This window comes from Astatotilapia calliptera, chromosome 15, assembly GCF_964374335.1.
Source record: "Astatotilapia calliptera chromosome 15, fAstCal68.1, whole genome shotgun sequence".
NCBI lineage: Eukaryota > Metazoa > Chordata > Actinopteri > Cichliformes > Cichlidae > Astatotilapia > Astatotilapia calliptera.
In genome coordinates this window covers 38,403,424-38,429,404 of record NC_137436.1, presented here as the reverse complement: position 1 = coordinate 38,429,404, position 25,981 = coordinate 38,403,424, and the positions used below count along the sequence as shown (strand labels likewise).

Genomic DNA, 25,981 nt, shown 5'->3' with positions numbered 1-25,981 from the left:
GAAGGAAGAGAGGAAAGCAAACAACTGAATTAAAACAGGAAAAAACACATTAAATCTTCTGATGCTGGTGAGTTCCTCTTGTTTATCTATATCAGGGTTTATCTGTATAAGCTAAGTGAGTGTCACGGCCCCGCTGACCTGACTGACGATTCGCGAACCAGGAAAGACAAACAGCAGCCACAGCGTACGAGCACAGGCCAATAATCTATAGCTACCAATGCAATGTAATGTAATGCTTGAGAAAGAAACCTAAGTGAAAAAAAAGTGTGTCGAGATACACCGTATTTGTTAACAATTAACAAAAATCCAGCAACAAGGCAAACCAACATTTGTTATTTAAAATACTGGAGACACGCAGAAGTATACAAAGCAATAAACGTGGTGTTATGAAGCTTTTATTGCATAGCTTCTTACAGCAGTAGTGACGCACTGCTCTTCAACGTGTAACGCAGGAAAAAAAAACAACCTGTCATGCATCCCATCTCTGATTGACTCTCAGTCGTACGTGTTGTCATGTGACTGCCCTCTCAGTCTGGCTTTAACTACCAGAGCAGCTGCCACACTCCTAACACCCTCCCAGCTTTCTCAGCTTCAGGTGACACCGGACACCAGAAGCATGCGCGTGCGTGTGTGTGTGTGTGTGTGTGTGTGTGTGTGTGTGTGGACTCATTTTACATCAGGTGTCACCGTCTCCAAAATCAATTACAGCTCGATACATCAAGATCTGTTACTGTGGCGAGCTGGGGACTCATCCTCTCTGTTGTCCTTCTAGAAAGATCCACAGTCTTTTTTGTAACTCAGACTTAACTCATTCAACCTGCATTAGAAAAGCAGTCATCGGCTCTCAAGCTAGTTGAAGCTTAGTTGAAGCTAGTTGAAGTCTTTCTTATCTGTTTTGAAAGTGTATATATATATATATATATATATATATATATATTTTTTTTTTTTTTTTTTTTTTTTTTTATATATTTATTTATTTATTTTTTTCTGTACGAGTTGTTAAGCAACTTTAAAATGTTTTTTTTTTTCCCCCTTACATACCTAAATCTGGGTTTGGGGTTGTGACAAAACATTACATTACAAAAATACAGCACAAAGCTACAGCACCATGATAATGCTGGAAAGTGTTGACACAGTGGGTCATTTCAGCAGTTATCAAATGTCACCTGACCATCGCAGATGTGTCAGATGCATTTCCAGAGAAACACTTCTTTATAGGAATTATTTAACATTTCAGTTTCCTAATATCATTAGTTAATTAGTCTCATTAAAAAAACAAAAACAAACAACAAAGGGATGAACGTCGGGGTGCCAAACATACACAAGTAAATTTATACTGGAGAAAATAAAAGTAAAGACCATGAAAACTTGTGAGTGTAGTAATCTGTTTTTTTTTTCTAAAAAATACCCATTTTTGCTTCCATATTCCAGCTTTAATAAAATAAAAATAATATAATATAACCCTTTAGTTCACACAGGGTACAATCAGGTGTTTTCTGTTATTTTGTTTTGCTTTGTTTTATTATATTTCCTCTTTTCATTGTCTTAAGCCATTCTAAGCATACACAGGTTCACCTCATTTAGTTGTCATGTAATTAAATAAGTAAAATTGCTATAGCCATTAATATCTGTGAAACCATTTACCTGATTTGGAATGTTTAAAGAATATTATGAATATTATAAAATTATGTAAAGCTATCAACAAAATATCTATGCCTGACCTGCAAGATTGTGGTTTCTACAGGGCTTCAAATCTGCTGTCAGAGACTTCATTCTACATTAACTTTTGGTAAACTCCTGAGAGTCCATATTCATAGATTCACAGTATCAGATATTACTCTAAAATATCTGAAGCACCTAGCTCAAGCAGTTTTCTAAATAAGGGAATTTTGGCTCCTCAAAAAATTGCTGCAGGAAAAACATCTAAAATCTGCCGTTATTCCTTCCTCTGAAACATTTATATGATTAAACTAATGACAGCAGGGACCAGAAAATTTAAAAAAAAAAATCCTACTAAATCTGATTCATTCCTCTGGATTTTTTTCAAGGAACATCTGGGATTTTCAGGAGCAAACACTGAATGATCCACGAGTCTCTCATGGTAACTTCCTGAATGTACAACCCCTGTTACAGCCCAGAGATGTAGATGTAACCCATGAAAAATATGTCCTATTCCATGTTGTACCGAAAGGATATGCACACATGCACACACACAAACACACTGGCAAGCACAATTTTCCAGCACGACATACACTGGAATGAGTCGAGTTATTTTTGTGCACAAGGGGAACAAAACGTGTCTGCGTTTAGTTTCTGATTAGGGACACAATGGAAAGTCCAGGCATTAATAAATCCCCGTCTTCCTGAAGGTGGGACAAAATTTAAGTCCCATAACTTTTAACAATTATTCTTTAAACTTCAAACACTAGAAACAGCGGCCCCTAATTTCAGCTTGATGTGTGGTGGCCGTCACCCACACATCAAACAAATGCTACAAATGTTACTATTAAAGAATGACAGAGTTTCAGCTGCTGCTGTCACGTGAAAAACTTTCCAGTTCTTGGTTTCAACTACTGGTTGAGAAACCTGACGTGACCACTTCAGCTTGGGAAAGTATCGTCAAACCCATGACATAAACCTAAAAACAGGTAGTGGCTGAAACAAAGCTCATAGGCGCTTGTTCTTAGTTCCTGATTTTAAATATATTATCTAAGAAGTAAAGAAAAAAAAAGTTATGAAAAACCGCAAAACAAAACAAATATGTAGAAAAGAAAAAACCCCGGCATTAAACCAGAAGACTTCAGTGACGCAGACACTGACAATAACGATGACACATCAGAATGAAACGAGCTGCATTAGCAACACTAATGCATGTGCTGCACTTCAGAGTAAGAAAACAGACAGAGATGCAGATAAACACTGTAATGAGGTCCTGCAACGCATGCAGGGGAGGAGATGAAAGGCCGAGAATCGATGCATTGACTCTACGTACAGAGGTCGACCTCCAAGCGCAAAAGTTGCTGTAGTCTGGTAAAAAGTGGAGCTCTGTCACCTCCTAAAACACCACACACAAACACACAGCGAGAGAACGACACACAGAGAGAAGAACATTGCTTTTGCTAATGCTAACACAGAAGAATCGGTCACGGATGTAAGTGTATGAAGCCACAGACACAAACACATGCTTTACAAGTTCTTATCGGATGCACTCACCAGATACCAAACGTAGTGAAAGCGACTGAAAATCCTCATTTTCCCCAGATTATTGCACACAAATCAATTTGAATGTGTGTTTGCTTACGCGCGTCTCTGTGCAGCATCCCAACAACAGAAGCTACCTGAAGCAGTGTGGCCTGTCTCGTCAACAAACCCTCGCCACCTCCTCTCCTGTGGCTGTGCGTCTATCAAAACCTCCGTCACAGCCTCTGCTGCTCCTCCTTTAAGTGAAGGTCACCAGTGTGTCTGTGTGTGTCTGTGTGTGTGGCTCTTGTGACTGCTGGGTTAGAATAATCAAGTGGACCACGCAGAGGAGTTCGAGCATCAAACATTTATAGTGACTACAGTTTAACACTCAGTGCGCTCAGCTTTTCCCCTCGCTCTTTCATCTCCCTTGGGTGTGTGTAAATAAAGTAGCCAGTCTTTCAGGCAAACTGAATATCTGTAGCATTTGACCCTTTAACATGAACTGCAACCAATAAATAAATAAACGTCTTCTGTAAATGCCGGCTGAGTGTAGGCGTTTCTTGCACAGCTGTTACAACTGCAGTCACTTGTTATTTGCTCACTCTATGAGATAAAACAGACATCTTCAGCCCATCTCAAGCTTTCATGTAGCTACTGAAACATGCACTGAGGTGTCAGTGCTTCGAGTTATGCACACATTAGCAGAAAGGAAGTATCATAAGCACAACCTCAGGACCCCCCTGAGGACTGAAGCCTCCTTCCACACATAATGATGGGAAAGGATTTCAACTCAGATAAAAGGCAGTTACCAGTAGCAACGACTCATTTTGTTTGGCAGACATCAAACACATAATTCAATTCACCAAAAAAAAACTATTTTAACTCCTGAGTAAATGTCTGGTTTTAACAAAGTTGGGGAGCAAAAAGTGAAGCGCGGGTGTGAAAGTCAGAACTACTACTCAACTTCTTAATCCCATAGATCTGACTCCTGCAACAGCAGATCAACAAGCGTCAAGTCAGGCCTATATTTGATTTAAGTACAGTGGCCTATCTTATCAGACTAATGTCATGTTAGGGATATTTAATAAAGAAATACCAGCTCTAGAGGTTCTCTAAAGATATAGTGGCTTTTATCAGTGCGCTTTACTTCATACAAGTGTACTACACTCTGCAAATAACAGAACCTTATTCAGGATGACAAAATCATGTGCATGTTGTCAAAAAAAGCTATTTTCACTAAAACGATGTGAGCTGAAGATTACAAAAACGCACAGTGCAGGAAAAATGAAGAGAAACACTGCTTACCTGCAGTGCAGCCTGGAGGGAGTAGAAGAAGAGAAGAGGAGGAAAAAAGAGCAGAAGCACAAGAAAAGAAGAGACAGTTGGTTAGGAGTGTCCACGTACAGCCAGACAAGAGAGCAGGGTGGGAGCCAGACCGCATAAAAATAGCATCTAGATAAATTGAGGGAGGTGAAGTGGGGGATAGGTGCTCAAGGACAGGCGGGAGCTGGCACACGTACCATCAGTGACTGGGTAAAACAGGAAACAAGGATAAATAATGAGACTGAGGGGACAAAAGGAAAGATGGAAAAAAAAGGATGTCAAATGAAAGACGGGGCAGAAGAAGCTTCGCACATGCAGAGACTGAAACGAAGGTCACTGACAGGCAGACAAATGAACAGAAGCCCAGCAAACAACAGCTGGGTAAGGACACAGGCAGTCTGTGGGATGTTCAATTAAAGTTAAGAGCAAATTTACTGCCACCACATAATGTAATATAACAACCCACATCCTGTCGAGGTTTTTGTCTGCTGTGGGTTTGTACTCTGCTATCGGAAATGCTTTCAAATAACAAGAAAAATACTAGGATTAAAAGCTAAAGAGTTTAAAAATAAAAAAAGATCTCATTTGAGAAGCTTATCTTTACTTTTGCCAAATTAACAAATTATAGGAGAAATATGAAAAGCATGACTCTGGACAGAGACGCCGAAACCAAACCTTGTTTGTTTGGAAATGGGTTTCCGTAAGCTATCAATATTGCACGGGTGTGTGGCTTAGATGCTCCACAGGGATCACCTTACACCTGAGGGTGGAGTCCTACCTCCATTCATTCAAATGATAAACATGTTTCTATAAATAAACCAGCATATTCAAGTTGTTTTGGGAAGAATTCACTTTTTTTAAATTGACTCCAACTCCAATTATAAATCCAATCTAACCATTTTACTGACCAAGATTCGCAGCAGGCCTGTTAGAGCTGTAAAGGGCAAGAGGTAAGTGTAACCGCTCGATCACAGGGCTCTACCTCAAAGTGTTTTGATACATTTCCCCCAAATGTTCATATTTGTACATAAGTTACCCTGAGAATAAGCCTGGACGCTTTCACTTGTCATTCGTGCTTTTCATTCACATTAGTGCAGCTAATTATGGTGTTCTGTGGATTGAAGGTTATTTTCGTGAGCAAGTGCTGCAAACATTTTTGCACAAAATTGAGGGAACAAAATAAATAAATAAATAACACCAGATTTTGAGTGTGTTCGCACCTTTTGTTGGATGGTGGAGTGCTTCTGCTCCATGTCCCTCTTCTCTTTGGCAGCATCCACCACCAGCTGGTCCAACTGCAAGAGACAGAACAACCAGTAAGCCAAGCACACCGAGCCGACCGGTGACAAGCGTTTCATTCAAAATGACAAAACTAAACACTAATTAAGAAAAATATCTATTTATTTCGAGTTAAGGAATGAATGATCCAGTGCCACCACATCTTTAAACTGCACCTAAAAGGTCGCGTGAGCATGCGTGCGTTGATGATGCTAACGCCACTTTCCACGGGCCAGACTGAGAGAAACATGCTTTTTCTCCTCTAACCAAAATGTACTCCTCTGAGGAGAAATTAGACGGGAGATGATTAATTCTCTTTGTCCCTGTGAGCAACCGACACATGTGGAGAGGAAAACAAAAAATCTTTTGAGCTGTGAAGGAAGAAACATTTTTTTCTTTTTCTTAAAGGCTTCAGTGAAGCTCTGGAGGTCACTGGGTGATGCCGAAAATATGCCAGTTTGCCTTGCAGCACTGAAATTCTGCTCTGTGCGTCTTTATAGTCTGTCGCCGCAACGTGACCTAAATTGGCATCACCAGCCTCAAAAACAAAAGATTCAGTATGTGATTGCAGGGCACCGATTTAAGGGCGAGCGGGGTTCAAAGTTTCATCAAGCAAATTTTGCAGCAATTTTCTGCTTTGTATCAATAAACTAGATGGAAATTCATACATTTGTTTCCTTTCTTAAAGCAGAGTATAATAAACGTGTGGTTTCTTTTACAAAATACACACAAACGTGTTACTATCACACAGTTTCAGAGACGCTTTGAGGGAGCTGCGTGTTTTGTTGTGCTCAGAGAGGAAATGGGTGGATGGCTGAGCAGCAGGCTGATAACACAGATGGGAAATGTTTTCCCTGTTGCCTCTGCAACAACTAGTCCGGTCTGCCTGGAGCTCATGCCATCTATCGAGGCCTGTCTTTATTTTCAAAGATGCTTCTGTGCGTAGCTCTCCTCACATTTTGTGACAGTGACTCATATTGCCTTTAACATCTTATCTTCTCAGGCCGAGACAAACGTTTGTCTCTACTAACATCAGTTCGTCATTTACGGACCACAGCCGTCAGATTAAATCACTCCTGACATGTAGCTGCAATGACAACGTCTGTGATTCATGGAAACGATATGAAACATCTTTCTGAATGAGCATTAAGCTCACGTGTGCTTGATCCTGAGGCTCTGTGTCACGGAAACATGAAGTCAGCAGTACATTTATGTCTAGAAGCAGCATTACGGTTTCAACTAGCGGTGGAAAAGCGGCATGTTTGACACGAATCACTGTGAGCTGTCAACCGAAGCCAACAAAAAGAGAACATCAGCAATATCAGTTCAAACTCTAAGTCATGTGATCTTGATTTCACCTCCCTGTGAAGCTACTGTCTACACACCAGCTCACATTTTCAATAAGTATTTAAGTCTTTGGTTTTCATCCTCCTCTGTTGTTCCATTTTTCATTTTTTTAAGTTTCTAAACGTTTCCAGGTATCAACGCCCCCCCGCAGCTGCTTTTACTCCAGCTCAGGGTTTATTCATCTTTCTAATAATTTACTCGCACTCTTGATGACTTTCTCATAGTTTAGAAGCATCGCGTCATATTATCAGACCTGTTGGCAGCTCCTCCACACCTCCCTGCACAGCCTCTCCACCTTCTTCAGCTTCATGATGGAGGTATAATGCACCGTCCACGGCCGCTGCTTTCTTTAGCACGGCCTTTGATCTTCCTCTCCTTCTGGTTTGTGCTGCCCCAAATTCAGCACGACAGGCTTGTATTCCACAGCACAGTTAAGCTCTTACTTGTTCATCCACTTGAAAACAAACCCTCTGTCTCTTTCCCCCCTCCGTCTTCAGGGTCTTTTTCAGTTCTGTCCTTTTTTCCCCTTTTCCTCACACAACACTCTCTTCTCTCTCCGTCGGTCTTTCGAGTCCATGCCTTTCTGTGCTTCTTCAGTCACATTTAGCTTCAAGAAGATTACACTCTGCCTCTTATCCTTTCCTAAAATCTGCTTTTCAAAGAGGTCCAGCCTTCCTTCGCTTCTCTCTCTTCTTTTTTTCTGTCAATGAGAATTTTCCAACTTCAGAACACAAGGGTAAGAAACCACACGCTTCTCTCCAACCCAATTAAGAGCTGCTGAATGGGCTCCTCAGATCTGGCTGTCAAAAAAGTCCCCCAAAAAATCCACACTGCATTTCCTTCTTTCACAGTTTGGCTATACGTTCAACAAGCTCCTCTTTTCTCTACTGCTCTGCCTCTTGTAACTGCACTCCTTTCTCCTTGGTCCTGGTCTGCTGCTTCAGCCTCTGAGCAAACAGCCTATATATTCCACAGCCCTGCTTCTTTCACTCAGCTGACTGTCAACCCTCCGAGTCCAACTGTGGGAAAACCCATTCCAGCTCACAACCTTCTTCCTCATTCCCGCTAAATGTAAAAGCTTCACTGTGATTACAATCTTCAAGTAACATTCAGGCTCAGAGGAAGGGCTTTGTTTATGAGAGGATGCACACAGACACACACGAGGGTGGAAACTGAGTTGACGAAAGTACTGCAGTACACACAAACCCACACATATACACGGACGAGATAGAAACACAAACACAGAGGGAGAAGAGTGGCGACCTCAATTTGCAGCTGAACTTATGGTTGGGCAGATGCCAGCATTTTCGCATTGTCATTACCAGAAATACTAGTTTAAAAATACACACACACACAAGTTAAAATGAAAGGTGACAACAAAGCAGATGAGCATGACAACAATGTGAAGAGATGAGTTTCAGAGTAAAGTGTTGCAACATCTCCAGAGGCTTGGTAATGAACTAATCATTTGATTCAGGTGTGTTGATCTAAAACCTGGAAGACACCGGCCCTCGAGGCCTGGAGTTCCCCACACCTGCTCTAATGGAAAAAGAAAGACAAGCAAACCTGTTTCTTTAGAAAAAAAAATAATGTAAATATTAGTCTTTCCCTCATAATATAAAGCGTTTACTCTTTACAGTGCACTGTTATGTAAACTTGGAAAGCAATTATTCTGCTGCTCTTCTAAAAATAACATCACGAGTTTACGATATCTTCCAATTAATCAACAGGCGTGGCTGAGCGGCGAGCACTGCAGTGGATTCGTTTTATGCAGAGCATCAAACTAGAAAGAATAAAACCAAAATAGCAGCGAGCTGTACGTACGCTGCGCAAGCCGAAGGAACAAAAGGGAACAACGGCAGATAGATATATTTATGTACAAATATGAGCGCCTTTTTAACTGTGGCTGTGTGTTTGGATCCATCAGTGTCTGAAAGTCCTGGAAGATTTTTATATTTGGATACAGGTAACGTAGGAACACACCAACCCTAATTATGGGTGCATGTGTGTGCAGAGTGTAGCCTGTACCTGCCCTCCCAGCTGTTTCATAAGAGGCTGCAGTTCACTGAAGAGGTCATAACCTTGGTGGAAAAACGTCAGATGGGCGTACATGAAGGACAGCATCTATAAAAAAAACAACAACAACGTGTTTATTAAAACACTTAAGAGGAAGAAGGGTCTTTCCATCTCCATTCATCAAATTTAAACAGAAAAAAACCCCAAGTGACCATCACAGGTTTGTCTTTCTACTGGAAAAAGCTCATTCTTAATAGGAAGCATGCAAAATTTCCCTACTGTAAAAGGTCCCTTAAAATCCTTTGTCTAAAAACACCCGTGTCACATCCTACAGCGTTCCAGCATCATTTTTTAACTCTCCCTTGAACACCAAGTAGGAGTAATCATGGTTTCTCTTTTCTGAACTGAGCAGTTTCTGTTTCAAGCCTGCTTCAAAACACAACGACTGGCTGTGATTTCTCTCTACAGCTTACCAGGGCTACCCTTGGAAAAACCCGGACTCTATACTAATAGTCATCAAACACCAGCTTTATTGATATATCTCGAGGCGTTAAATCTCATCGTTAAGAGTGCAGGAGAGGTCCTCAAATAATGGAGGGAAAGAGCTAAAGGAGGCATTTTAAATTTTCATTATCTAGAAAACTATCTGAGCTCAGTCCTTCGAAATCATTTAGGCCGAATATCTCATCTTATGGCTCTAAGAACTAAGGACTATAATGAGTTAACACAGGAATATTTGGATGTATTTGTCTGATCTCTGACAGCAGATTAGGAGGCCTGAAAAAACCAAAAGTGTACAGTCAGGGGACTGAGAGTTTATTTAATGATAATGAAGCTTACACATGAAAACACATTTTCATCTGTCTTGCTCCTTTCACTCAGAGCAGGTTTCTGTTAATATTACATGTAACATTTGGGATTTTGACGAGTCATTTTCCCAACATGAATCTTCCTATTTGAATTTTTCCAGGCAAATCTGGTCATGTGGGAGGCAGTTGATGAACTGAGAGTGAACGACCCAGAACAGAAAGCTCATTTCATTTGAGAGAACGAGTAAACTTACTGATTTTAGGATCTCCGACCTTCTCTTGGACTGTAGCACGTTTATCTGAAAGTTCATAAAAACCAAAACAGTGAGAAGTAGGGATTATTATGAGAAAATATCTGGGACAATGCGGTATCTGACAGAAAAATGCAGAGAGAGAGTAAAAAGTGGAGTGGAGATGGGGGGGAAAGACTTAAAGAGCGTGAGACAGAACAGAAAATGAGACGAGCTGGTGGAGATGAAACAAAAAGAAGTGCCTGAGAAAAATCAAAGAAAGCTGACAGGCGTGAAATGACTACTACTGAGGCTGGATAAAATCGCACCATCTCCCTCAGCATTAATAGGCAGCGTTTCATTATGCCAGCACCAGGGGGAGCCCTCTGCCTCATGTTTAGGGATGTGGGTTGAAGCCTGTCTCACTTTTCATCTTTGCCTCATCGCCTCCTGTCTCTCCGTCTCCTTCTGTGTGTGAATGTTTGTGAAGAAGGCTCTGCCATTCGTCCAGACTAATTACCGCCGTCCTCATCTGGCCTTGGATTTTCTCATAGCTTAATGCTGCAGAGCAGGGATGTGTTGTGGTGGAAGGCCAGCTTCAGAAGTAATCCCACACTTCGCTTCATACTTCTGAATTAACCTAAGTCCAGCGGCCCCTTTTTGTTTGTGTAGTGAAAACAGGGTCACCATGCTTCAATACCCCGGAGAATAAAAGTAAAGGAAATGTCTTTTATGGTCAGCAGTAATTTCATGGCTGCAGGTTTTAAGGCAATTTTCTCAAGCGACTCTAACCACACTTGTGTTTATACACAGATGTTAACTCCCATCCTGGGGAGGAAGCTTATTTTTTTCCATCCCCAAACCACAACAGTTGACGCATCGCGACTTTTACAAGCCCCCCTCCTTCTCGATTACAGTCAATTAGTAGCTTTGACCAAAGCAGCACCTCTAAACGATGGTTATTTAACTCTCAGTGTGCAATATAGTGTCAACACTACAGCCGCAAGCAAACTATCAGAGCAGTTATTTGGAAATTGGTTTGTAAAGCTGCAGCAATTGCAAACTTGTGGGAATGTAACATTTCAATTTGTCACGTTTGGTTTGTCAAGTTTTTACGCACAAACAACTTTCACTTATCTCTAATAGTGGTGAAAACAATAGAAGTGGTAACATACGGGGGTGGGTTACTGAGCGAGATGCTTTTCCATTTTTCCAGACTAGCAGCACACTTCACCATCAGTGAGCCAGGAAATCCCTGAAGTTTAATATTTTATGCTGCAGCTCTACGTGGCACAGCATAGTAAAAGAGACATGCTTCACTCTTAAAACGCCGTGAATGCGAGTCTGGCTTACAACCTCACTCATATATTTTCCTCTCCCGCTACCATCTTGCATGTCACTATAAACTGCGTACTGTATAATCAAGCACAAATGCCACAAAGATGAAAAAAATAAACTAAAAAGCACAAAAAATAAAATAAAGTTAAAGTCTGTCTCAAATGTTTCCTGCAAGCACCGCTGCAGAAGTTAGTTTTTAAAGTGCTGACAGCACTGTCCAAATGTGAAACTTTAATGGAGACCCATTTAAAAATCAGCTGAGCTAGCTGCTAGCTTATAGATTTCCTATAAGCACACTAAAAAGCGAGATAAAAACCAGACTCGTTTCTCACAGCCAGGACTCTTTTTTTTATGAGATGGTGATTATAGAGTGGGCCACTGGAGCAGACTGCCAAACCTATATTAAAACCTCCAGTTTGGTTTCAATTCACCATCTCATTTGCTCAAGGAGTGAAGGGTGCCCATACAGCATTGTCTGTTCTTTTGGGAGGGAGATTCAATAACAGGGCCGCCAGCTGCCTTATCAGAAACCACAAAGCATTCATCAGCACTGCTGTGGCTGAGAGCAGAGCTGATGGATTCAATGGCACAAAAGCACTGAGTAAGGTTACAGCAGAAAATATCTAAGTGGCTTTGACAGAGAAAATGAGAAAGAAAACGAGCAAAAGGAGACGAACAACATTAATTCAAAAACTGATTTTGGAAACTGAAGAAACTTTTCCGACTAACCAGGTTATTAAACCTCTTTCTGAGTACTTTTTTTGTTCACTTTGGATAAAACAGAATCAAACGCAGCATTCCTGTGCAAAAATAGCATTTTTTAATTAAATGCTGAATAATAAGTTCTCATCCAAATTCTGAACATGACAGCGTGCACCTCAGCTTTTTTGAGATCCATACTTAAAAGCTGAATGTCAGCAATCTGTTGCTATATATAAATATAGTCTGACTGAAAACTGCCTCAGTTTCAAGTCAAAATCTCCCTGAAATAGCACCGCATTTCTTTTTTTAGATCATCCTACGTGTAAGCATAAAACCCTGTTACTGCTATTTAAAATGCACAGTAGGCCACATGTCAGTGCATCCCTTGCTGTCATTCAACATCCAGCGGGCTGTACCTGTAAGACGTAGTCGAGGACAATGTGCCGGAAGCACTTGCGCGTGGCAGTGAGGATGTTGGTGGCCTCCTCCACCTCGTGCTGCTTGTTACGGGGAGCTTGGGCATTCTTGATCAGCGCCGTCTCCTTTTCCTCGCTCACTTTGTCAAATTGCTTCTTGGCTTCTTTGAACTTACGCAGGTCACTTCAAAGGAAGAGAGGTTTATTAGTATAAACATGACAGCAGATCCTGGGTTTTTGTGCGTCTCTCAGGGTACTCCGGCTTCCTCCCACAGTCCAAAGTGATGCAAAGCTTTGGGTAAACTGGTGAATCTAAAGTGACCATAGAAGTGAATGTGAGGTTATAGCCTGCACGGACGGACAATAACTTATAGCCTTATGACAAAGCCACTTTCAATTGTGTCCAATTAATCTTATAAAAAGGATGTGGGCTTTTCAGCAGTTTGAGCAATCATATATGATCGTTTATACTAATCGTGATGCGTTTTACAACAACCACAAACTTTGGTGGCCGAGTAGGACTGAACTGTACGAGCATAAAGCCAAAGGAGCTCAACATTTAGTGTCAGAACTCAAGAGACACGACAGCTAATGTCACATTTTAGACTATAAACATGTGAAAGACGAAAGCTTGCACTGAAAGACTGAATTCTTACCCTAATTTAGGACAAACTTTAATGAGTTTCCACGAAGAGTGGGACTTCAATAATCTAAGACGTTAAAGTTTAAAGGGAAAGGTCCATAGTTACAGGAATCTCTGAATATGAATGAGCACGAGAATGGTCAGGCAACAGGAACATGTCAATTTAAAACAAAGGCAAACTCCTTGACCTGCTTCTTGTTAACCACATGCCCCACACTTATCATTTGCAGCCATTTTCCTGAGTGAGATTAAGTCACATTTGAGCACCACAAGATACTGAGTAAAGTATAAGTGCTGCTGATGTGGGTGTTTAGTCCTGATGTGCCAGAGGCAAAAACTGCTAATCCTTATAATGAAATAAACCAGAGAAGCAACTCCTTCCTGTAATTATACAAGCTGCCCAAATCTCTGAGCTAAATTAGGAGAACTGAGGAGGATGTTATGAAGCCTACATAGAAATAAAAATATTCTCTTATGCAATTTAATGACAATGCTGTCCGCATCATCCTGTAGTGTATTTACTCCTGAATATTTTGTGTTTGAAGCTGTGAAAGGTAAGTTAACCAGTTTTTACTGTGGTTAATTAATACTCACTCTTTGACAAAGGTTTGAAGCTGCGTCTTGATTGATCTCTGGGCCTGATCGAATAATATCTGTGAAACAAAAACAGACAGAAAGCCTGAGTGACTGCTCCTTCCCATTTGAAGAAAAGGTTTCTCTCTAAACATGTCGAGGAACTTAAGAAACAAAAACCTGACAATTTTATTCTCTTTCTAAGCCCCCGTGTGATTTCTAAGTTAGTTGTCAGCATCTGCTTAGGAGGACATTTGTTAACATCACAGGGTGCAATTAAGCAGCTAAATTTACTCAAACGCGCTGACTTTGTAAACTCCCCTCATAAAGACACAAACACGAGAAATGACGTGATTCGTTTATTCTCGCTCATGAGTCATACCCTCATTAACCTGCATCCTTCCTTAAAAATGAGCTGAACCAAGCAAAAGGAAAAAAAAGCCAGACGAATGCATTAAATAAGGCTTCGGCGCATATCTGTAGTCAAAAACAGACAATATGAGCAGTGTGGTGCGGAGAGGCCTTCACTGACAAACAGATTGAGCACTGTGAGGAGATCACGTGCTGAAAGATCGCTGAGCAGCAAAATCCTATCTGACAATCAGCTGATGTGACCGCAGTCTCCACCAATGAGTAACAGTCTCAGGCTGTTAGGGAACAAGGCAGCTAAGTTAATATCTCTACTAACTAGTACTAAATATCCTGGAATTGCAGTCTGACCTAAACATAGAACTAAAACTGTGCAGAAGTCAGTTTAACCAAACCTGAAAGGCAACAAACATCTCACTGAGGTGACAACATCTACATTATGTTGCCTCACCTAAAATTTAAAGCCTTTAGAAACTACAGTATGTAACCATGTTACTTCTATTCAACTGTAAATTTTGTATTTCAACTAGCAGTAACGATCACAGTGCAACGCTAACGCCTGGAGGCTCAATCAGGACATGTTAGGCAGAGGTAGTGGAGATAATTCCTGACAAGGGGACTCTCTAAATTCACTGTAGAGAAAGAGGCTCTAGCCTAATGAGAAGCCCAACAGAGGAAAGTTTCAAGCGCCACCTTAATGCCGACCAGAGACTGACAAGTAGGGAGTTTAAGAAGGAAAGGAATAATCACATAATTAGATCTCTCCTACTGGGCTCCTTGAAGAGTGGGGAAAAGGCATCATGTTGGTTTATTTTAAATGATCTAGCATGCAACACATCTGTTATGGTCAACATTATACTAAAGCTCTTCACCTGTCTGCGGGATGAACTAAACACACAAACACTTTACACCAGTTATGGATGATTTATTCCAACAGATGGATTTCAACCCACACACACAACCAGATCTGCTTATGACATCATGGACCGTTTTACTCCAGGAATTATTTTTATTTTGTAACAAAAGACAAGAAATCCCAAAGCGTTTGTGACTAATGATGGCTGACAATGAATAAAAAAGGAATTTATTGCAGCTGACCCAAGGAGCTTTTTTTAAAACCACTGTTTACAATAGGCATTGTTTCCTGTGTGTTTTTAGCAACACCCTGCTTCACATATTTTACAGCAATATGAAATCTTCCCCCAGGAAGATGCTTATTATAGCCACTTTCTTCACATTCAGCCACCATAGTTCAGTTCTGTGCTAAGCTTTTAAAACATGTTCACTGGACATTTTCTGCTTCTCTTTCTCAGCACAAGGATTTTTTTTTTTAAACGATCTGGATTTTATAGTCACTTGGGGGGGAAAAAACATGCATCCGGTTTTGGTCAGCGTACCGTGTGATAGTTGATCATCTCCTGCAGACTCTCGGCAAACTTTGTGAGACTGGACTGTGAAGAGAAGGAAGAGGACAGCCATGAAGGCAGGCAAAGAGACAAAGCAAGAATAAAACACAAAACAGCACAAGGTCAAATATAATTAAAACCAGTGGTTCAAAATGCCTGCTAAGCCACAGCTGCAGGGACAAATGCTCCTCAGGTATGAGAGAAAGGAAACCCTGGTGTTTTTGAAGCAACAATAGCACTTTGGGAAAGAATTCTTTTGGCTAAGTTACACTTTTCAGATACACGCAGTGGCTCAGCTTCAAACCTAAAGGGAGAGGCGGTGAACAAAATACACAAAGGCAGCCAGGAAGTGCTTGCCTCGGCATGCAAAATTTATAAGAGAGAACAAAACAAAACATCTGACCTCTGCGAGACCCAGCGGACAGTGCGAGGTTCTGCTAGCCCTCAGTTTTCAAACTTGGATAAATCTCACCATGGATGCAGAGTGAAACCCATTTAGAGTGATCAAACAAAGAGCTAAAGGCTTCTTCACATCTGGGGACTCTCATGAAGTCAGTAATGCTTTTACACCATCTGTGATGTTTATTTTACTGAGATGTAGAGTTTTCAAAGTTTTACTGGATATTACAGGAGGACTGTCACAACACAAGCTGGAGAAGAAGCAAAAAAATACTTCAAAGCATTTTGTGCAGATAAGATGGAGCAAAATTATATTTTTGTTTACCTCAATGACCTCATCTTTGGTGGACTGCTGTGCAAGCTCCCGGATCCCATTAACAAACTGTTTGTTAGCTGCGTTGTAGGCTTTTCCAGCATCAATCATCCCGATACACAATTTCACCAACTAGAAAGGAAAGAGGCAGACGTCAGTGTTCGAGGGGGTAACGGAGAAATGAAGAAATGCATTAACAATAGAAACACTTCAGTGAACATAAACTAGAAACAGTGCTAGAGATTTCTTCAGGGCATTGTCTCTTATTAATAACAGTGGAGTTCTGCTGCTGAAAATAGATTTGGGATTTTTTGTGGAAACTGGAAACGCACAGAAAAGGACTAAAATATAAGATACTCAGTGCTTACTCAGTTTATTGGTAATTAACAACAGCCACTTCTTTCCCTTCTGACTCATTGAGGGCAAAGATAATTCCAGGTTATGTAAACTCCCAACAAATTCTGGCCACTCTCCATCTACTCCCACACAGCTGATGACACAGAGGCTGAATGTGCATCTACAGCCAAAGCAGCTACATGACACGCTAAGAAAATGCCAATTTTAAGCAGCTTCCTTCAACAATTACTAAATGTTAATGAACACCTAAAAGCTGATCAAACGCAGACTGACCCTGCTTCACGACTAATTATGAGTGAAGTTTGAGTCGGAAAGAGAATAAGCAATGCTGTCACTCAAAATGAAGCATTTCGCTTAATATTTAACCTCCTAAGACCCGAACTCTTTCACAGCAGCATTTTTAATTTCTCTTTGATATTTGGGCTGATTGGGACACGATGAATGTAAAAACAAAGAATTACCAGATTTTTTTTTTACCTGATTTTTGTTTCTAAGAAAAATGAGAGCCACAAATGAGGATATTCGTTTAAAATTTTGATAGAACAGTAGCAGTATAATGTCCTCGTAAGTGGATATCAGGCTCTTGTAGAGCAAAATTGAGTATTTTGGCCTAAATAACCCAAAATGTGACGTCCACATATGTGGACGCCAGGTCCTAGGAGGTTAAAAAATGCTCTTTTCCCCCAATCATATAACCGTCTCAGCAGTGAGGATACAAAAGAAAAAGACAGGCTCAAAGTGGAAAAAAGTGAAAGTGCTACAAAACATTAGAAGCACAAGACAAGTGGGTCAACACCTTACTCTCACACACATTTACACACATTTCCAGCATGCACACGTGTCATTTCCTTTCCATTTGAACAAAATACTTATCTTTAAATATGATTACACTACAGCTGCCTCAGCCCTGCTGCATGTTGTTAGGGTGTTTTCACATTTGTGGTGTTTAGTCTGTTTAAATCCATTGTGCAGATGTTCATTTGCGCAGATGTAAACGAGGTAACCGCACACCGAGACCCTTTGGAGGAGGTGGTCTCACTCTGGTTTAAAAAACACCCATAGATCTAGAGATGTATTCGCTTTCTGTTGTTGCTCTGTAAATAATTTCTTGTAGCACTTCAGGAATGCTTCAGGTAGACATGCTTTTTCATTGTTCTCTTGGTTCATTTCCAGAACATAAAAAGAGACTTAACACTGATGAGGGAAGCAACAGTTTCACAGAAACAGAACCACAGTGACACCATTCAGAAGACACCAGTATGTGAAAGGTTTCTACTCCATTGTTTGGAAACAGGATGTATGAGAGCAGATGTAATGTGTACACTGTCTCTGTTGATTTACTTCTGATCCAACATGGCTGTGCACGTTATGGTCACACAGGTAAGCAAGCTTGAAGGAAAAGCTGAACTCTGGTATCTGAAGACAACTTCACTTCACCCAAGTCAACACATACACACTCAGACACACACACACACTATCACAGCCATACTCACGCAAACACACCCACTCTCTGGCAGATCCTTCCTCTCCACAGCAAGAGGGGAAGTGAGGCTGAGTCACGGAGGTGGAGTGAGGAGGAGGGTGTAAGAGTAACACTGTAAGACTAAGTCGAGGAATAAAGAACTGGATTCTTCTACGGTCTCACTCTAAGCAAGAGAACAATTCTGTGGGCTCTGTGGCATCAAGACGGTACAACCGTTGATAAACATGACTCTGTTTGGTTGGATTAATGTCAGTTACACAGGAAAAAACCCAAAAGGCATGAATTGATTGTTGGGGGGGAAAAAGAAATCTGCACAAAAGCTGGGAAAAGTACCAAAGGCACTCTTCAGGACTCAGGACTATAAATAACACTCCCGAAATATCTCTGCACACAGAAAGTTATTGAGCCAATTATTTTTTAATTTTAATAAGTAATCAAGTGTGAAACAATTCTGTAGCTTTAATATGGATTTCATCAAGTGCTTAACAGTCTGTACTAGGGTTGGGCGGCATGTAAAAATTTTATGTTAACGTGTTAACACTGACAGCACATAAATATATATATAAAGTCGCCAATTTGGGATGAAAGAGGTCAATTCAAGGATGTAACCAAAGCAGTGTCCCGCCTGTGCAGACCTATAGTGCGAGCAAACTACTCAAACACAGCTAACTTGCATGAGCATGCACGTGGCCACCATCCGGCTGAGTATGCTAGGCTATCACCAGCTTCTGCAGCTCCATCAACAAGCATTTGATGGAGCTTTTTTTTTTTTTTCCCCTTTCTGTTGACTGGTTCTATTAGCTCCATCTTTATTAGCAAACTTACTCATGGACGAATAATTAAATTGCCCCTTGTAAAAATGATGGCCGATGGGCTCAGCCTATCATTGATAGTCGATATATTCGTCCAGTCGTCCAACCCAAGTCTGTACCACTAAATACGATTGTAAATACCATCCTACGCATGAGTATTTCCTATTAAAAATAAGCAAAACAATAAAAAGCTTTGATAAAAGAATAAATATGCTGAATGGTGAGTAAATGCTGAGCCAGGCAGTAGAGTGGGTCGTCTACCAATCAACAGGCGATGCATGCATCAGTGTGAGTGTGTGAATAACCCTGATTTTGTTTGTATACTACTTTGCATTACTTCATCCAGACCTATTACAAAAACTGGAAACTCTTCTTAAAACATTAACCTCGTCTTTTATCATGAATTCATTTGGCCCCTCCATGAAATCCATTTTTCAAATCCCTAATAATAGGCACACATCCCTTTTCGTGATTTTACAAACGTATGATTTTGATCAACAAAATGCCACAGTTACAATAAAAGACTTGGCATATAGATAGATATTTAATCTGGTCCAAGTAAACCATCACATTGCTGGAAGGGTAACGAGTGCGTTTACTCGTCTGCTTTCATTCAGTCTTGCTCGAAATGCCAAGGAATACAGCGAGGACAAGTCCGAGGACAAACCTGACCTGTTACAGGATGGCTTATGTTGCTGCTGGCTCACACGGTGGAGAAAACGAACAATTAAACAATGTTTTTTCATGGGCGGTACTCACTTTGTCAAGCTTGGATTCCAACTCGCACACATCCCCCTCCACTTCCTCTATGGTGGCTCTGTGAGGACAGAAAATGCAAAGGTTTGAAGTGAAGCGCAACCATGACTCAATACTTCATTGACATTCGGATGCATGAACTGTGAAACAGAGAAAGAAGGTGTACTCAGAGGCATTCTGCTGGAAAGCATGCATACCCTTCATCTTCATCCCATTATCACAGTTCTCCTTATAACCCTCCTGTGTCTACAGAGCAGTTAGGTTAATCTCTGTTCCGCATTATGGCACTTATGTTGATCATAAGTAAAAAGGAAGCAATATACTGCATGCCAATATAAGCAACATAATTTATAGCCACACAGCTTCATCTTTGTCACGTATGCAACTGAAACTGGGTCAAATATTTGTCTTTTATTCAACATCTTGATCATTTTCAGACAGAGAAGAAGAACTTAATTTAATTATAGCAGTTCGGTTCCCCCAACATTCCCGTATTCCACAATTATAGTTTCTGAAAGCGGCAGCTGCAGTAAATGACAATATCCTCCCGTTCGAGCACGTGAGACACACAGACAGACGTCTAGAAGCAGACAAACTGAGAGCTGCCATTTTGGGCCTGAAGTCAGGTCTGGCGTCCTGCCCTCTAAAATGTGACAGAGACACAGCTCGCCTCTCCACAAGATCGACAGCCTACGAGCTTCAGGATACCACAACAGAGGGAGAAGAATAACAAATACATCATCCCAGCAAAGGATCTGTGGATTAATCTCCCCTTGATGTTAATTATCGCATTACTAAGGCTTTTTTAATGCAGGATAGACAAAGAGTATTTTTTCTAAAACTGCATTTATTTATGCTTAATCTGGAGTAAAGAAATAATAAGAAATAACATGGCAAATGCCAACACTTGATAATGATATATGGATTTATTAGACACAGATGTATCTGCAGAAAAGCAACAAGGTCTTTAAGGTGCATCTAAAACATACAACACAACAGCGCCTTTAGCATTAAAACACCAATTTAAGGAGTGCACTGCAACGATATAAGCTCACATATCCTAGAAAAACACATTTAAAATAGGAGAAAAGCTCTGAAATGATGGTGCTAGTGGTGGCACATTATGAAAACTTAATGAATGCGCTGCTGTTAAGTCATGTATCATTAGTTATGCAGTGCAGCTCAGATGTGGCCTTTAGATAATGCATGCTTCACATTTATAACCATTTAGCAGCAGTAATCAACACTGAGGCAAGTTTATTCTTAAGACAATAGCAGCATTAAAACTGTTTACATCTACTAATACAACAGTATCTGTTTCTTATCATGGCGATTCTCTCCATTTCAGGCCTATCAGCCAATCGCCCTTAGCATAAACTCACTGAAGATAAGAACAACAGTTTTACATTTCAAATACAATTTATTCTACTGCAGGAAAAAATGTGTCCAACATCATGCAGTGCAGTGCATGAGTGCCATGTGTCAGTGTAAAGCAGAGGGATTAAGAACGTCACCCTGCAGTAGCAGCGGACGGCTTTCTCCAAACCCCCTGTAGCTGTTTGTTCTCCCATATGGCATCAAACTAAGTCGTGGACATCTGGTCAGTGCCGGGGATCCCTCAACAGGAGAGGCTTGGATGTATGCGCATACTGAACAGCAGATACTGTGAAGTGCAACTGTATGACTTAATTTTATTGTTATTTACATGTCCTCGTCTTTCTTCTGTATGTGAAAGGGATTTTGTTGTTGTTGTTGTTGTTTTTTAATGCAGGATGCACAGATGCAGCAGTCACAATCGTTAAAACTATAAACTAGAATTAGCTTGAGTTGCTGGCTATGCTACAAGGCGCATAGGATAAACCTGGTGGTAAGGCTAATCTGAATATCATGCATGAACAGCAAATCCATCACTCAGTAAGTTCAACTGTGGGAATGCCAAAATCAAACTGCTGAGCTTTCAGAAACTGATATATGCCTTATTCAGCTAAATGCTTGAAGAACCTGCCACATAGAGAAGTCCTTTGCTTTGCAACATGTACTTTATTGCACAAGTAATCTCATGTACTTTGATTAATACATGTTAACATAAAATTACATTAGCTGAATAGATCTTTTTTTGTCTTCTGTGCTTCATAATAAGTATAGGAGGAAGACAGCAAAGTGCTTCTTTTTATGAGTCTTAAATAGCAGTCCAAGTAAAGTCTGTGAACTGAGGTCTTAAGTAGTCCAACAGGGCAGAAACAGGGTCAAAGGCAATAGATGACTGTGCCTCTCTCACACAGATATTAACCGTGGTCAAAAGAACATGCTACAAGCCCCGTTTGTCTTTCTCTGCTGCCACGGGCAAAGGACATTTCTCCAGTGATTCACACAGAATCACCACTGCTCTGCCGGCCGTGTCGAGCGTCCGACTTCAGGAGGATTTGACTTTTGCTTGGTGATGTAGTTAGTACAAACGTAAGGAGTACAAACATTTGCCAACACTAAAAACAGAGGGAAGGAAGAGTTAGTTAAAACATGTTTAAGGAAAGCTTTAGTTGTACACTTTACAAAAAAGTGAATTGAATTATTACAATAAAATTACCCAATAACAGACTGTGTTTGTCAGTCAGTCAAATTACTATCTGATTATGTGTTATCTAACATCTTGTCAGGCCAGTTCTTGCTTGATAAAAGTCACTTGATTTCTCTGCCCAGGGGCAAACAACAACATTTAGTATCCAGGTCACAAGTATGAACTATAATAAACATCACTGAAATGAAAGAAGACTGGAAAACTCAGATACAATCTCAGGAACAGACCTAGAAACAATTGTTTTAATTGTCAGTCAGTCAGTCACTGTCATGCTTTCCAAGTAACCGCAAGAAGAAGACCATTTCCTTCTAATCTGAAAAGCTGAGCCTGCAAGCTAAACTTGCAAAAGTGCTGACAGGATAAGAAAAGGAGGGGCTTTGGCAAAACGAACATTTGGGCTATTGCCTCATAGCTCTGAACTTGGAGCATATCCAGGCTGAAACTGGATAATGAGCAAAAGAGGAGAAAGCAGAGGAAAGAAGAGCCACAAAGCTTTGGAAACACCAAGATCGACACTGAAGAGTCATAAAATGTGGTCCCTACTAGACTAAAGTCACCAAAATAGACAAAGAAAACTCTCTCTAAAAGATACCTGAATGCAGGCATTTAAATTAATGAGCAAACTCTAAGTGTGGGTTGTACAAGTGCTGCTCTACATAAACAAAGTGATACAAAATCCACTAAGTGACAAAGCCCTCTTTTCTGTAGTCTGTAGTCAGGACAGTGTGAACCACGGTTTTATCACAGCCTCATAAGACTCCTTTCAATAGAGTTGTCACCAGGTTAGTTTCATGAATTGTGATGAGTGGTATGACAGTCAAATTTCACACTGCTTTACATCATAAATCAGCAGGAAGCAGGGAAAAAAATGTCAAAACAGGTCATCTGGGGGAAAAAGGCCAACAACAAAAACAAAACATCATCCTAATTATGAAGCACAGTGGTGGGATCATCATCATGGGGCTACTTTGAAATCTCTCAGAGAACCAACTGGTTTTAAAGTGTATCAAAAACAATGTTTATAGGTGAACGTCAGAACAGAAGTTCATGGCCCGAAGCTGGGGAGAGGTTAGATGGCTCAATAAGATTATGTGCTTATCAAACAAATCAACAACAGAAATATTGAAAAATCAAGTAAAATTCAGAACCAGCCCTTAAACCAAGAAATATTGGAGCATGACTTCAAAAGGGCAACACTAATGAACTGAAGCAGCAGAAGTTGAAAAGCAGTAACATGAAAGGCAGCATTTTCAGCTGGTTTGGATATACTGACTGCTGACAACTCTGTTTCCACTCCTGGAGTGAGCCAAGCTGAACAGCTGGTTCTAGCAAATGAGACTGAAAGTATACTTGTTGCAGGGGAGTCTGAATACATTTACATTTACATTTACTTCTTATATACAAGTTAACATTTACAATTGCTTTTATATCTGTAGTAATTTTGACTCCTAAATACATGAATCCTTCTTTTGCATTTATAAACAGTGATTTGATTATTGGAGATTCTCTTTCTCTTGATTTAAATAAAGCACTGATGGTATCGTATAACTTATTTAATAACCTGAAAACTGTCTGAATTTATCAATTTGTTTAATGAGATTTACCTGCCAAATTTGACAAAAAGAGGAGAATATCATTAGTAAAGAGATATAAAATGTTCTTGCCCACCAATTTGGATCACTAAGAATCTACATTCTTAGTCTAAAAGGATTCTGGTCTCCAAAAACAGAACAAGAGAGGTAGTTTGTGCAAAAACAGCATTCACAGAGTGTAACCAGTAGATAAAACAAAATGCAAACTCTCTGAACTATGGTATCATTCAACAACAGAAAACTGTGCAAACTATTTGGAAGGGTCACGATGCATAGAGATACCAGATCCCTGCTGGTCCATAGCTGGTGCTGCTCATTCAAGATCTAAAGAAAACATATCCATATTCCAAACCATTAAAGCTTTAAAAAAGCACTCTCTTCCTCCCTCTGTGACAAGGCATCCAAGAATAAATTCCAGGAAATATCCATATGACTACTAGCTTTTTTATTACATGAAACAATAAAAATTAGGGAACTAAGCCTGGTTTAAGTGCGGAGTGGGTGTGAGGATCAAGCCAGAGCTAAATAGGGAGAGACGTGTGGTATAAGACAGACTACAGGCCATGAAGAAGTAAAACGGGGAGAGAAAAAAAGTCTGCTTTGTAAACCACATCAGAGGCAATTTCAGCTTCAGCGAGGCCATGTTTATGTCCTGCTTCCCTTTATGTTGACCCAAAAAGGCACTGATCCAAAAGCTTATGTCAGATAGGACTCCACACCACTGTACATCAAAACAGAAGCCTCCTGCTTGGAATATAATATTACAATATTCTTATATTACTCTACATATCTTATAACACGATCCATCTTCCATTTTGTAAGCCAGCAATCTAACAACAGTAGACAGTAAACAATAGCTTGCTTCCATACTTTAGGAAATTAATTCAAGTCATTTGAATCAGTTCTAGTTAGTCGCCTGACATTCTGCCTCTTAAAGCTTTTGAGTAAACATCCACATAAAAAGGTTATTTTAGCAGGGGGTGACTAAGATTCTAACACTGCCAACAACACTAACAGCAGCTCCGGACTTTTACTGTGCTAGTCTACAAGCACTAGAGTCAATGATTTGTCTGGATAGTAAAATACTGTATAAAAAGAAAAGGAGACACCTAATTCTTTAGCAGCGATTCAGTGACCACACTCCAAAAAGCAAATAATTCCACCCCTGGAGCTCTGTGAGGCAGCTGGCATCTGCCCAGCTGCTTGTGTCTACTCTACATAAAGAAGTCAGGCGGCCGAACAGGTTTGTCATTCATGTTGCTACCGAGTCTTCTTCAGGCCTGCGGTACGGACCTCAACACTTCAAAGACAAAAGGAGACATCAAAGAATATACTTTACACGTATTTCTGTCTCACTGGAGAATATTGTGTAATGCAGAAGCACCGGTTTGGTTGAAAATCTGTTCCCCCGTTGCACAATATCGGAAAAACTATTTATCATGTAATGGTCATACAGAAGTAAAACGACTTCTCGGTTCACCAATTATCTGATTTCAGGAAGTTAATATGCACTGTTGACACAGAAATACCGAGCTCCTCTACCTCCAGTGACAATAACCCGTTTAAAGCCATATTCAAGAGAATACAGGGAAGTTTCCCTAGTTGTTAACAATACTATTTTCCAAATAAAATAGCTCAAACTTCATAGTTAGCCCCAAGCAGGCTTACTTCTAAATTACTATTACTAATCCAATTTAGATGTGTCAGCCTGGCATTACATCTTTACTTTGATGTCTTCCAAATATATCTAGCGTACTGTCAGCCGCCCTCGTCTTGTCTTACTTCTGCCAAGAACTTCTTAAAATACAGGAGGAAGATTATTTTACACAGTCTGCTTTTTTTTTTTTTTACTTCATTACTTCTCGCAGAAAAGCTGACCACTTTGCATGAAAACGGTTTATTCCACTGGACTGAAATAACAGTGGTGGTAGAGGCAAACAGTTGGAAACATGAAGAATAGGGTGAGATTCAGTCCCGTGACGTAGATCCTGTAATTGTTAGAGAGTGGAGCAGTGCTGTCACAGAAGGGGGTCCTCCAGTGGTAAAAACCCACCATTAGAC

The 25,981-nt window shown here is 40.4% G+C and overlaps 1 protein-coding gene across 2 annotated transcripts in view; it reads right to left on the bottom strand.

The window, feature by feature from the left end:
* Positions 1-25,981, bottom strand: part of LOC113037124 (arf-GAP with coiled-coil, ANK repeat and PH domain-containing protein 2) — a 45,724-nt gene that overhangs the window by 11,912 nt on the left and 7,831 nt on the right. For both annotated transcript variants that reach the window (XM_080289606.1, XM_080289605.1), the window contains exons 2-9: positions 19,757-19,814; positions 16,358-16,477; positions 15,625-15,678; positions 13,880-13,938; positions 12,643-12,826; positions 10,211-10,255; positions 9,160-9,255; positions 5,727-5,801 (exon numbers count right to left, since the gene is read on the bottom strand). In XM_080289606.1, the coding sequence (XP_080145732.1) occupies positions 5,727-5,801; positions 9,160-9,255; positions 10,211-10,255; positions 12,643-12,826; positions 13,880-13,938; positions 15,625-15,678; positions 16,358-16,477; positions 19,757-19,814 (691 nt within the window). The remainder of the gene's footprint in view (positions 1-5,726; positions 5,802-9,159; positions 9,256-10,210; positions 10,256-12,642; positions 12,827-13,879; positions 13,939-15,624; positions 15,679-16,357; positions 16,478-19,756; positions 19,815-25,981) is intronic.